The 13086-nt window shown below is 45.1% G+C and overlaps 1 protein-coding gene across 1 annotated transcript in view; it reads left to right on the forward strand.

The window, feature by feature from the left end:
- The window catches only part of ncapd3 (non-SMC condensin II complex, subunit D3), a 29653-nt gene extending 22376 nt beyond the window's left edge, over positions 1-7277 (forward strand). Inside the window, exons 33-35 of the mRNA XM_063875554.1 lie at positions 6739-6801; positions 6902-6950; positions 7040-7277. Coding sequence (XP_063731624.1) covers positions 6739-6801; positions 6902-6950; positions 7040-7109 — 182 coding nt within the window. The 3' untranslated portion in view covers positions 7110-7277. The remainder of the gene's footprint in view (positions 1-6738; positions 6802-6901; positions 6951-7039) is intronic.
- The last annotated feature ends 5809 nt before the right edge of the window (positions 7278-13086 follow it).

Here is a 13086-nt window from a genome sequence, read left to right on the forward strand (position 1 = left end):
AGTAGCGAACTCTGGTTCAACCACGATACAGCTGACCCAGAGGAGCGCACCCTCGGACTAATATGGCACTGTCAATTAGGCAGCATCGGCTTCAAGCATGGCCAGCTGGAGCTGGACCCTCAGCCCACAATGCGAAGCATTTACAGGACCCTCGCTAAGCAGTACGACCCACTTGGCTTCATTGTGCCCTTCACCACTAGGGCCAAGATCTTGGTACAGCGACTCTGGGATCGTAAACGGGAAAGGGAAATACGGTCCATAAAGGCAGCACTGTACACCATTGTTGGAGCGCAGACCGTGCCAGAAGAAGTACTCAGGACAGTCCTGGTTGAGATTGAAGGCATTCTTAACTCCAAGACCATGGGTTACGTATCCTCAGACGTCTCAGATCCAGACCCCGTGACTCCAAATACTCTTCTCATGGGGCGGCCCGACAGCTCTCTACCTCAGGTGATCTACCCAGAGTCTGAGCTACTCACTCGCAGGAGATGGCGGCACAGTCAAGTTCTGGCTGACCAGTTTTGGTCCAGATTCATCCGACAGTACTTGCCTGCCCAACAGACACGTCAGAAGTGGCAAAAGGAGAAAGACGATTTGACCGTCGGCACAGTCGTAATGATTGTGGATCCTCAGTCTCCAAGGGCCCTCTGGCTTGTTGGAACAGTGAAGATGGTCTGCCCTGGCTCCGATGGAAGAGTAAGGGCAGCAGAAGTTAAAGTGAAGGATCGCACCTATCTTCGCCCGGTGGCTAGACTGATTAAGTTGCCTGCATTTCCAGACGACCATGGAGAGAAGGACTTTTAGAAGCAAATCCGTACAACAGATTTGGGGGCGGCTGTACAAAAGCCCATCGATTCATATTATTTTGGTAATGTGTAAGTTGTGCTATTGTTATTTTGGTCAGGCAGTTAATTGGCCACCTATGGCTGAGCACTATAAAGCTGAGGTTTCATTAGGACCTCTTCCTTTTCTGGCATCTTCAGGAGTGGGATCGAAGTCAAGCTGTTGCAGGCTGACTGTTGAAGTAATTTGATTCTTTTGTGTTTGATGGTGTGCGTGCATCTAGTGGTGAGTTTTTGTGTTTGGGCATCATTGTGTATCAGTTTTTAGTCTAAAATCATAACTATCATAGGGATATTTTAGGTTAATTTGTATTTTACCTCAGATGCTATTTCAAGCTAATTTATGCTAATCGCGATTAGCATGCTATTGCTAGGTTTGCTATGTTTAGGCTAATTTTGGCTATTTAATGCTATGTCATGCTAGGTGTAGCCTAACTGATAATGTATGGGCGCAAGCCATAGGTGGCCAATTAACTGCCTGACCAAAATAACAATAGCACAACTTACACATTACCAAAATAATATGAATCGATGGGCTTTTGTACAGCCGCCCCCAAATCTGTTGTACGGATTTGCTTCTAAAAGTCCTTCTCTCCATGGTCGTCTGGAAATGCAGGCAACTTAATCAGTCTAGCCACCGGGCGAAGATAGGTGCGATCCTTCACTTTAACTTCTGCTGCCCTTACTCTTCCATCGGAGCCAGGGCAGACCGTCTTCACTGTTCCAACAAGCCAGAGGGCCCTTGGAGACTGAGGATCCACAATCATTACGACTGTGCCGACGGTCAAATCGTCTTTCTCCTTTTGCCACTTCTGACGTGTCTGTTGGGCAGGCAAGTACTGTCGGATGAATCTGGACCAAAACTGGTCAGCCAGAACTTGACTGTGCCGCCATCTCCTGCGAGTGAGTAGCTCAGACTCTGGGTAGATCACCTGAGGTAGAGAGCTGTCGGGCCGCCCCATGAGAAGAGTATTTGGAGTCACGGGGTCTGGATCTGAGACGTCTGAGGATACGTAACCCATGGTCTTGGAGTTAAGAATGCCTTCAATCTCAACCAGGACTGTCCTGAGTACTTCTTCTGGCACGGTCTGCGCTCCAACAACGGTGTACAGTGCTGCCTTTATGGACCGTATTTCCCTTTCCCGTTTACGATCCCAGAGTCGCTGTACCAAGATCTTGGCCCTAGTGGTGAAGGGCACAATGAAGCCAAGTGGGTCGTACTGCTTAGCGAGGGTCCTGTAAATGCTTCGCATTGTGGGCTGAGGGTCCAGCTCCAGCTGGCCATGCTTGAAGCCGATGCTGCCTAATTGACAGTGCCATATTAGTCCGAGGGTGCGCTCCTCTGGGTCAGCTGTATCGTGGTTGAACCAGAGTTCGCTACTTTCTGACCTGGACTCGGGGGGCAGGTGGCTGATTATGCTAGGGCAGTTGCTGGCCCATTGTCGCAGGTCAAAACCACCCTTGGCCAGAAGACTGCGAAGATCATCCACCAGCTGTTTCGCTCCTTCAGCAGTACGTAGACTTTGTAGACAATTGTCCACGTAGAAGCATTGTTCCACTGATGTGCGCAACTTGTCTCCAGGTCCTGCGTGGTCAGTCACATGCTTCTGGAGAGCAAATGTGGCACAGCAGGGGCTTGATGTAGTGCCGAAAGGCAGGACCTGCCACTGGTAGATGTCCGGGGGGTCGTTCCTCCTCATCTCTCTCCAAAGGAATCTCAAGAGTGGCTGGTCCTCTGGGAGAAGGCGGACTTGATGAAACATGCCCTTTATATCCGAACTGATCGCAAAGGGATGTTCACGGAATCGGATGAGAACACCTATTAGGGTAGCACCCAGCACAGGTCCAGGGAGCAGGTTATCATTCAAGCTGGTGCCCTTGAAGGAGAAAGAACAGTTGAACACTATTCTATTCTTTCCATTATGGTGGACCATGTGGTGGGGGATATACCACCCCGGACTACTAGCTGCCTCATCCAGGGGTATCTTCTTCACATACCCAGCTTCCACCAGCTTCTTGATCTCACCCTTGTAGGTAGCCGCCTTATCAGGATCCCCAGCCAGCCTCTTCTCCGTACTGCGCAGTTGGGCCATCACAGCTTCCTTAGGCGCAACCAGTGGGGGGAGGTCCTTTTCCCAGAGCAGAGGAGTGGCGTACCGCTGAACTCCCTCTACCGTCACCCTAACGGTCTTCTCCTCCAGAATACGTACTGCCTCTGTGTCTTGTCTTGAGCGTTTCACAAGCTTCTCACTCCGGTAAGGCAAAGTGTCTAATTGCCATAGCTTTTCGACATGACCGAGTAACTCAGCGGTGGTCGGAGTGCTCGATGTCCAAAGGCATTGCTGAGTGGTCAGGCTGTGCCTCAGCAGCTTAGAAGGACCTTGGAGTGCCCATCCCAACTTGGTCTTGACCGCAGCCGGCCCTCCCGGTGGGCCCAGGCGAACAGGTTCAGTTGGGGTTATGAGGTGTGGATGGTCCGATCCAATGAGCAGCAAGGGCTGCGCACGGTCAGTGGGCTGCAGAGGTAAGTTCTTCAAGTGACAATATGACTTCTTGAGGGCCGCAACAGGGTAAGTATGGGGTGCCAGACCTAGCTCTTTGGCTGTGAATGCTCTTTGAATGTGGAAGGTCTTACTTGGTTGGTTTGCAGGTGAAACTGTGAACGACACTGTGGCTCCAGGGATGACTCGCACATCTTGACGCACTGTACGCAAGGACAGCTCCTCAGGTAAACCTTGTAGGCCGAGCTGTTGTGCCGCTTCATACAGTAAGATGGTGCGCTCCGAGCCATCATCTAGCAGTGCATATGTGTCCAATGAGTTCTCACCATTCTTTAGGATGACCCGACTCATCTTCAGTAGCACCCTGCTGCTACCAGTAGGTCTGTCCACATAGAGGGTTTCGGCAGTGGAGCTGGTGGGTTTGGCACGCTCCATGGATCCAGTTGTGGCTTTCCTGAAAGTGGTGGTCTTACCGCTACCTCCGGTGTTCACCTCATGAAGGATTTCAAGATGTCGCTTGTCGTATTTCTTACATTTAGCCTTCAAAGTGCACTCGGAAGAGAAGTGTTCGCGTCCACACTTCCAACACCTCTGATTGGCCCGGATCCATTTCTCGATCTGCTCCTTGGACAGTAACTGAAAATTTGCACACTGATTCAGATAGTGCTGAGGTGTGTTGCAAAATGGGCAGAATTTCTTGGGCTTTTCTCGTGGCTGATCTGAACTACTTGACTGTAACTGAGATGGACACTCTTTTGGCTCACTGTTGTGAAGAACCATTGTGGACTGTGACGTCATTCAAGGACATTAGCCAAATGTCTTTTGTTTGCTTTCTTTATTTCAGAACCACACACATAAATACATACAAACTCTGATCACACATTGATCATTCTTACTCTGTGTTGTGGGTGTGAAGACTCAATAAAGACTCATTTCTTTGGACACCGTTTCCTTTTATTGTTCTAATCGGACATTCTACAGTGGTTGCCACCGGAAACATAGTCTCAGCATCACAGCTCCTTTAACAATTCTTTTCAGATATATTTACATAAATATATGAAATTGTGGTTTAGGTCAAATAGGAAAATACTCCTATAGAAGTAATAAACAGTAAAAACAAAAACAATCATTACATCAGTGTTTCATTTTATATTTAGCTAATCTTCACAATCACTGAAAAGGTGTTTTGCAGTATGTTAAAGATATGCAATTGATTAACTTTATACAAAAAGCAATACATGCTTTAAATTTTTTCTGTTCATTTTACTGTTCAGTGAGAGAAATCCAGTCTGGCTTGGGCTTGAACAAGTGCATTGAAATCTGGCTGACCGTCTGAGGTGGATATGCGAAGGGCAGCTGAGAGGTGATCATCAGTGATAGAGGATCTGTATGTGGATTTGTTGAATTTCATCACTGAGAATGTCTGTTCACATGTGTAGGTAGTAGAGGACTAGAATCTTCTGAGCATGCCTCCTCAGGTGTGGAAAGTTCTCTTTGAGAGAAGAGTAAAAATCCAGCAGTGAGACTGACTTAAAGTGCTCTGCCAGAAGTGTGTCAGACTGCAGGTCAATGAGTTCCATCTGAACGTCGCTGGGTGCATTATCCACACTGTAGGTGAAGGGAGAAGAAACCATGTGCATGTCAGTCTCAACTGTGTTGAAGTCTTGAAATCGCCATGAAAACTCACCATGCAGTGCTTCTAACATGGATGAGTACCTGTTGAGGTGATCAGCTGATGGTGCGGCTTCCTTCAGTGTTGGCAAGTGGGTGAGAATACTGTGCTTCATTTGGCTTGAGAGAAGCTGCAACTTTCTCATGAAAGCCGTACATGTCATGCACAAAAAGGCCCTTGCATTGCAGTTTGACATTTAGTTCATTCATTAGTGATGTCACATCAACAGCAAAACCAAAGTCTACCAGCCAGTCTGCGTGTGAAAGCTGCGGGTCGTCATTTTCTTTCTTCACACAGAACTCCTGAATCTCCTCTCTCATGTCCCAGACATTTTTCAGCACTTTGCCCAGGCTGAGCCACCTGACAGCTGTGTGGTAGCTTATGTCACGATGTTCAGTCTCATTTTCCTCCAAAAGTGCAACAAACTGTCTGTGATTCAATGCTCTTGCCCTGATGAAGTTAACAATTTTAGTTACAAAATCAACAACACCTAATGTAATACAATGCAAAAATGTCAATTTCTGCTCGGGGTTCATTTCTGTCACTTTATTCTGCATTCTTTCCAGAAGTCCAACATTTTTCCCTCTCAGATTTGGACAACCATCCATTGTCACACCAGCCAGCTTTTCCCATTTGAGTCCCAATTTGTCCAAACATGCATTTACCTCCGTGAACAAATCACTCCCAGTTGTTGTTCCTTTCATTGACTGCCTGGCTGCCAGTTCCACCGTGATTTTGAAGTGTGCAGTTATCCCACGTAAGAAGACGAGTAGCTGGGCAGTGTCACATACATCGCAGCTGTCATTCAAAGCCAGAGAAAAATAGTCAAAGTTGACCGCTCTTTTCTTCAGCTGAAGCTCCAGATTTCACGGGATGTCCTCAACCCTCCTCGTTACAGTGCGCCGAGAGAGGGGCACGTCCCCAAATGCACCCTTTTTCTCCAGGCATATTAGTGCTGCAGAGTCCACCAAACACTCCTTAATAAACTCTCCGTCAGAAAACGGCTTACTTTTTCTGCCGATTTTGTGGGATATGACTTAACGTGGCCTGATAGCCGCATCTCTGGGTGTGCAAAGTTTTGTAAAAAGTTCTTGTTGGTTTTGCAGTTTAGCTAGCAAAGCATCCGACTCCCTGGCGCGCTCTTCATCACTTGTCACTTGTCTCTGTTCACCCACACACGTCATGGACGTATAATACGCACATGCGGCAAACGTAAATAAAAAAAACCACGTTTTTCAAAATAAAAGCAACACACTTTTATAGCATGAACGGTATAAATATTTATTCATTCAAGTTCTGATTGACCTCACGCAGGCCGGTCAGGGACGCCCCGTGGGCCGGATGTGGCCCGCAGGCCGGGGGATGCCCAGGTCTGGTGTATGCAGTGCTGTGTGGTTTTACAGGGTTTAAAGCACTGATGACAACAGTTGCTCCAAAATACAAAATGCCAAGAAGACAACCGTTTTTGTTGTTATTTTGTACGCTAGACACAAAATGCACAATAACCTAATGAATTTGACTGATAGCATTATTATTATTAGTTTCTTAACATTTTCTATAGATATCGCGATAATATCGTTATCATGAATTATTTTGGCCTCGATAACCATGGATTGAAAATCTGATATCGTGACAGCCCTAGTCCAGACTACAGACAATATTTCTTCTCCTACACTTCTTTATCCACTCCCCACTCTAAACCCAACTGTCCATTTGTTTCCAGGCTGCAAGATTGATTTGACTTTTGACGAAGGAGTCAGCGCAATCTTTAGTGACCCCAGAACAAGTAAGCCCCTCTGACATCTCACTGTTATGTGTTTGGTTTGATGAATCAAACTGAGGTGCACATATATTTAACTTAATCTCTTTTTCCTGTGTCCTTACAGGTGTTGTCAGGGAATCCAGTGTGCTTCACGTGCGGTCCAATGAGCAGCAGTGAGTGCACTTCTGTCCATGCTTACGTAGGTGTTTCAGAGACATTTCTGTAAAGAACGTGTGGTTTCAAACCCTCTCTTGTGTTTCAGAGCTCCTGGACTCAGACAGTGGAACGTGCAGTCTCCTCTGCGCCAGAAGAAAAAAGGGTCAGAAGTTTAGTGGACATAAATCTTAATTTCTTTAAAAAGAAGTGACTGCTTTTCTATTTCTGCACATCTTCGTCACCATCTATGTGATGCTGTTTGATATTCTCTCATCTTCACTGTTTGTTTGTGTAACTGTTTGTCTTTTATGTATTTGGTAATAAAAGTGATCTTGACTACAGAATATTTTTTGCCAAATTATTACTCCACAACCTCGAAAAGTGAGATTCAGTCCAAACTTTATTACATTAAAGTTTTTGTGGATATTGGAGAAATCAGCAGGAGTAATATAGATTTTTAAAAACAACCCAACCCTAAACCCCAGCTCAATGCTGCAGCACTATATCCAAAAGACACTAAATCCAGTTAGAAAGTCACACACTCATCAACACTGACAGCCACGTTCTTGAGGCCTCCCTCCTGAGACAGACAGGGTTTTTCAATATGTGTTTTTTGACTGAAAGATCACATTCTTTCCATAGCTTCCATATCGTGTGAGTAAGTCACTCAGCATACAGCATTGTAACATAACACTGGTTAAATAAGTCACAGATTAAATTTGTTATTGGTTGCTCAGTTTCCAGAAGACAAAATCACCATAATCGTGCAAAGGCAAAACATTTTCTAAATAAATCTAGTAGTACAGCCTTCAGGAGACTTAAATGTGTGAAGTGATTTTGGAAGCAACTGATGCTGCTCTCCTCCAGGAGGAGGCGCTGTAGGACAAACACTCAGAAGTGGTTTATGAAGGTTTCCATGTGAAGACCAAAATAAATGTAGAGAAGAAGCTGCTGTAACATGTAAACAGTATGTTGTTGAGTGTGTGTGTTGTCCCAGGTGTGTGTTCAGAGTGCATAAAGACTGGGTCCCGCTGTATTGCTCAGGCTGCACTACAGCGTCTATTCACAGGCGCGATCCCACTACTGAGCGGCACGGGGGTTTTGACCTGCTCCGTGTCCGACCTGGGCCGGTGCCCCCCTCCTTAGACGACCTGGTGGTCCCGGGCTCCCCCAGGAGCACCATACCGATACCGAACTTAGTGCGGACACCCGATCGGCATAGTCACTGCAGCTCAGAACTCCTGAACTCAAACGCTCCTCCAGCCTCAGCCTCCCGGTGACTGGGATTACAGGCGCGCGCCACCGCACCCGGCGAGAGGACTCTGCTTCAGAGAGGGTTTGGGGTTTCACATACGTGACGTCATCAGGTAGTATGCTCAATTGGCATTTAGTGTGACCGAAATTAAACGTGCAACAGCAAAGTGCTGAACAGTATCTGTACAAATAAAAGTCTCTCACTAAATAAAATAAATGATAAAGATCAATATGTTATCGTGTGCAAAGCTGTCTGCTCAGTTTGAAATTATTATCCTCTTTTTAATCTTATTTTGCTTTCAAACACATTGCATATTCTTCATCAGTTTCCAAACAGTTTATCAAATTCAGCTGATGATTTGTTTTGCTCAAGTTATTCGGAAGTTACGTTTAAGAAAACCAACCATTAGACAAGTAGTGTATGCCTTAAACTGTTTAGTTTTATTCTCATGACTATTTTCCAGTCATTTTAAAGTTTTTATCATAAGAACATTTATAGGTTCATTTTACGACTTTTTTTATTCCACAAGGGAGTTTTTGTGTGCTTACTGAGATATTTCCAAATATAAATCTAGTAGTACAGCCTTCAGGAGACTTAAATGTGTGAAGTGATTTTGGAAGCAACTGTTGCTGCTCTCCTCCAGGAGGAGGCGCTGTAGGACAAACACTCAGAAGTGGTTTATGAAGGTTTCCATGTGAAGACCAAAATAAATGTAGAGAAGAAGCTGCTGTAACATGTAAACAGTATGTTGTTGAGTGTGTGTGTTGTCCCAGGTGTGTGTTCAGAGTGCATAAAGACTGGGTCCCGCTGTATCGCTCAGGCTGCACTACAGCGTCTATTCACAGGCGCGATCCCACTACTGAGCGGCACGGGGGTTTTGACCTGCTCCGTGTCCGACCTGGGCCGGTGCCCCCCTCCTTAGACGACCTGGTGGTCCCGGGCTCCCCCAGGAGCACCATACCGATACCGAACTTAGTGCGGACACCCGATCGGCATAGTCACTGCAGCTCAGAACTCCTGAACTCAAACGCTCCTCCAGCCTCAGCCTCCCGGTGACTGGGATTACAGGCGCGCGCCACGGCACCCGGCGAGAGGACTCTGCTTCAGAGAGGGTTTGGGTTTAGAGACGTGACGTCATCCTGCAGTGGCAAATATAAGAGATTGTTTTTTTAAAAGGACCAATAATGGCCAACTACACTGTAAAAGGACCAACTGATATAAGATTAAATATTACAAATTGGAAAATATAAATGATAAGCATTTAAAGTGAGACACATAGCAACAACAACAAATGCAATTCTTAGATTTAAAATGAATTATAATTCATGATATACAATTTTTAACACATTTTAACATATAACTCTTTTAACCAATGAAGACTGCATGAGATGGAAAAGGCCCTCCATCTCTTGGCATTATAAATTAACAGGTAAATTATCTATTTTAAAATGTTAAAAAAGTATTGTCTATGAATTTAAGGGGATCACAATAAATTATAAATCTAAAACAACATGGCTTTCAGAGATTTCAAAATGAAAATCTAAAAGGGACAGTTTCATATAGAAGACAAGAATAACCACAACAAAAGCTGACAATACATTAAAATTAAAAAAAATTAAAAACGTTTTGATCTTGAACAACTCTACAAACGGTTCTCCCTGATGACGTCACGTAGCTATCTGAAACCCCAAACCCTCTCTGAAGCAGAGTCCTCTCGCCGGGTGCGGTGGCGCGCGCCTGTAATCCCAGTCACCGGGAGGCTGAGGCTGGAGGAGCGTTTGAGTTCAGGAGTTCTGAGCTGCAGTGACTATGCCGATCGGGTGTCCGCACTAAGTTCGGTATCGGTATGGTGCTCCTGGGGGAGCCCGGGACCACCAGGTCGTCTAAGGAGGGGGGCACCGGCCCAGGTCGGACACGGAGCAGGTCAAAACCCCCGTGCCGCTCAGTAGTGGGATCGCGCCTGTGAATAGACGCTGTAGTGCAGCCTGAGCGATACAGCGGGACCCAGACTTTATGCACTCTGAACACACACCTGGGACAACTCACACACTCAACAACAATGTGTTTACATGTTACAGCAGCTTCTTCTCTACATTTATTTTGGTCTTCACATGGAAACCTTCATAAACCACTTCTGAGTGTTTGTACTACAGCGCCTCCTCCTGGAGGAGAGCAGCAACAGTTGCTTCCAAAATCACTTCACACATTTAAGTCTCCTGAAGGCTGTACTACTAGATTTATTTTTGGAAATATCTCAGTAAGCACACAAAAACTCCCTTGTGGAATAAAAAAAGTCGTAAAATTAACCTATAAATGTTCTTATGATAAAAACTTTAAAATGACTGGAAAATAGTCATGAGAATAAAACTAAACAGTTTAAGGCATACACTACTTGTCTAATGGTTAGTTTTCTTAAACGTAACTTCCGAATAACTTGAGCAAAACAAATCATCAGCTGAATTTGATAAACTGTTTGGAAACTGATGAAGAATATGCAATGTGTTTGAAAGCAAAATAAGATTAAAAAGAGGATAATAATTTCAAACTGAGCAGACAGCTTTGCACACGATAACATATTGATCTTTATCATTTATTTTATTTAGTGAGAGACTTTTATTTGTACAGATACTGTTCAGCACTTTGCTGTTGCACGTTTAATTTCGGTCACACCAGAGGCGGCTGGCCCATAGTGGGCGCTGGGGCTCTGCCCCACCAGCTGTTGAGGAGAAAAAATATTTTTTGCATATTTTTTTTTAAATCAATGTCAGTTTTACTTAATAGTGTGTGTGCCTACATGCAATTTAAATCATTTAAACAACATTTCCACCAACTAACACTCATTAAACAGTGAATTTCCACTGACAGACAGTGTATCATTCTCTCATGGGGCGATCGGCAAAGTGCCCCTGACCGGCAGCTAAACAGCCAATCCGGTTATGGTTGCTAGGGGGAAATTATGAATAATTGGCCTATCAACGTCGCCAAATTTAACGCCGGTGGGGCGCTGGAAATTTAGCCCCAACTGCTACGTAAAATGCGTGAAGGTTTAGGATTGCTGTAGCTACATAAGGAGCCAGCGATAGTTTTTTTTCGTAGTGCGACTCCCAGACTCTGTCCTACGCTACGTGGGGAAAAAATACGCGCGACGACGAAGAGAGATGATGGCGATGGCCGTGACAACTGGAGTTCAAGAGCAGCTTCCACCAAATTCGGTGAAATCGTTAATAATATACCCTTTTGCGAGACGGACGACGGAGGAAAAACTTCTCGTTAAGGAGCTGGGACCCGACAAGCCTGAAATCAGCATTTCCCAGCAAATCAAGCTGAAAGATAAATCTTACAAACGGAGTTTTTGTCGGAGCTGGTTCAACCGTAAGACGTGGCTGGCAGGTTGTGGAGCAGCCAATGCACTTTTCTGTTTCCCCTGTATCCTCTTCAGAAGTGACAAATGTGATTCGACTTGGACAAAGACTGGACTAACTGACTTAAAACACCTCTCTGAACGGATCAAGAAGCACGATCGATCCAAAGTTCACATGGAAAACTGCGTAAAGCTAGCTGTGTTCGGAAAGATTAGCATAGCACATATCACTCACTGTTGATTTGTATAGATTCAGCTGAAATCATACCCTTGTTGTTAATGTATCCCTTGATTGTATTGTACAGTATTTGATAGCATAAAGTCTAATATAGCTGTAAATTGTTAATTTTTCTGTGAAGCTGGAAACTGTGAAATTAAATTATTATTGTGCAACTGTAGTCATTTTCCGACTGTTCATTTGAATGCTTATGCTAGATTAGGCAGGGAAATCTGTTGGCACACTAGCCCCACCAAGATTTTTTTTCACCAGCCGCCACTGGGTCACACCAAATGCCAATACAGCGTACTACCTGATGACGTCACGTATCTGAAACCCCAAACCCTCTCTGAAGCAGAGTCCTCTCGCCGGGTGCGGTGGCGCGCGCCTGTAATCCCAGTCACCGGGAGGCTGAGGCTGGAGGAGCGTTTGAGTTCAGGAGTTCTGAGCTGCAGTGACTATGCCGATCGGGTGTCCGCACTAAGTTCGGTATCGGTATGGTGCTCCTGGGGGAGCCCGGGACCACCAGGTCGTCTAAGGAGGGGGGCACCGGCCCAGGTCGGACACGGAGCAGGCCAAAACCCCCGTGCCGCTCAGTAGTGGGATCGCGCCTGTGAATAGACGCTGTAGTGCAGCCTGAGCAATACAGCGGGACCCAGTCTTTATGCACTCTGAACACACACCTGGGACAACACACACACTCAACAACATACTGTTTACATGTTACAGCAGCTTTGTCTCTACATTTATTTTGGTCTTCACATGGAAAACCTTCATAAACCACTTCTGAGTGTTTGTACTACAGCGCCTCCTCCTGGAGGAGAGCAGCAACAGTTGCTTCCAAAATTACTTCACACATTTAAGTCTCCTGAAGGCTGTACTACTAGATCTATTTTTGGAAATATCTCAGTAAGCACACAAAAACTCACTTGTGGAATAAAAACAAAATCGTAAAATTAATTTATTCACGATTAAATATTAATGTCAAATATAAGAAAAAAACATTCAGATAAAATAAAATGTGTGCCCTACTCTACCAGTGCTATGATACAATGCTGTGTTGATTTAGAATAACATGGTCACGTGACATGGAAGCTATTGAAAAAAATCGAAAAATGCTTCATTTTGAATTACATATCGATATGAAATTGTAAAAACACTAAATCTTCTCTCAGGAATCGTGTGTGAACAAACAGCCATCAACATGAACCTCCATAATCTGCTGAACTTCAACCACCACAGAGACCTTCTTCCTCCCACAATGCTTTGCAGTTAAAGATATTACTGTGATGTACAACAGTAAGACATAGTTGTTGTCTC

Source organism: Eleginops maclovinus, chromosome 22 (genome assembly GCF_036324505.1).
Source record: "Eleginops maclovinus isolate JMC-PN-2008 ecotype Puerto Natales chromosome 22, JC_Emac_rtc_rv5, whole genome shotgun sequence".
Classification (NCBI taxonomy): Eukaryota; Metazoa; Chordata; class Actinopteri; order Perciformes; family Eleginopidae; genus Eleginops; species Eleginops maclovinus.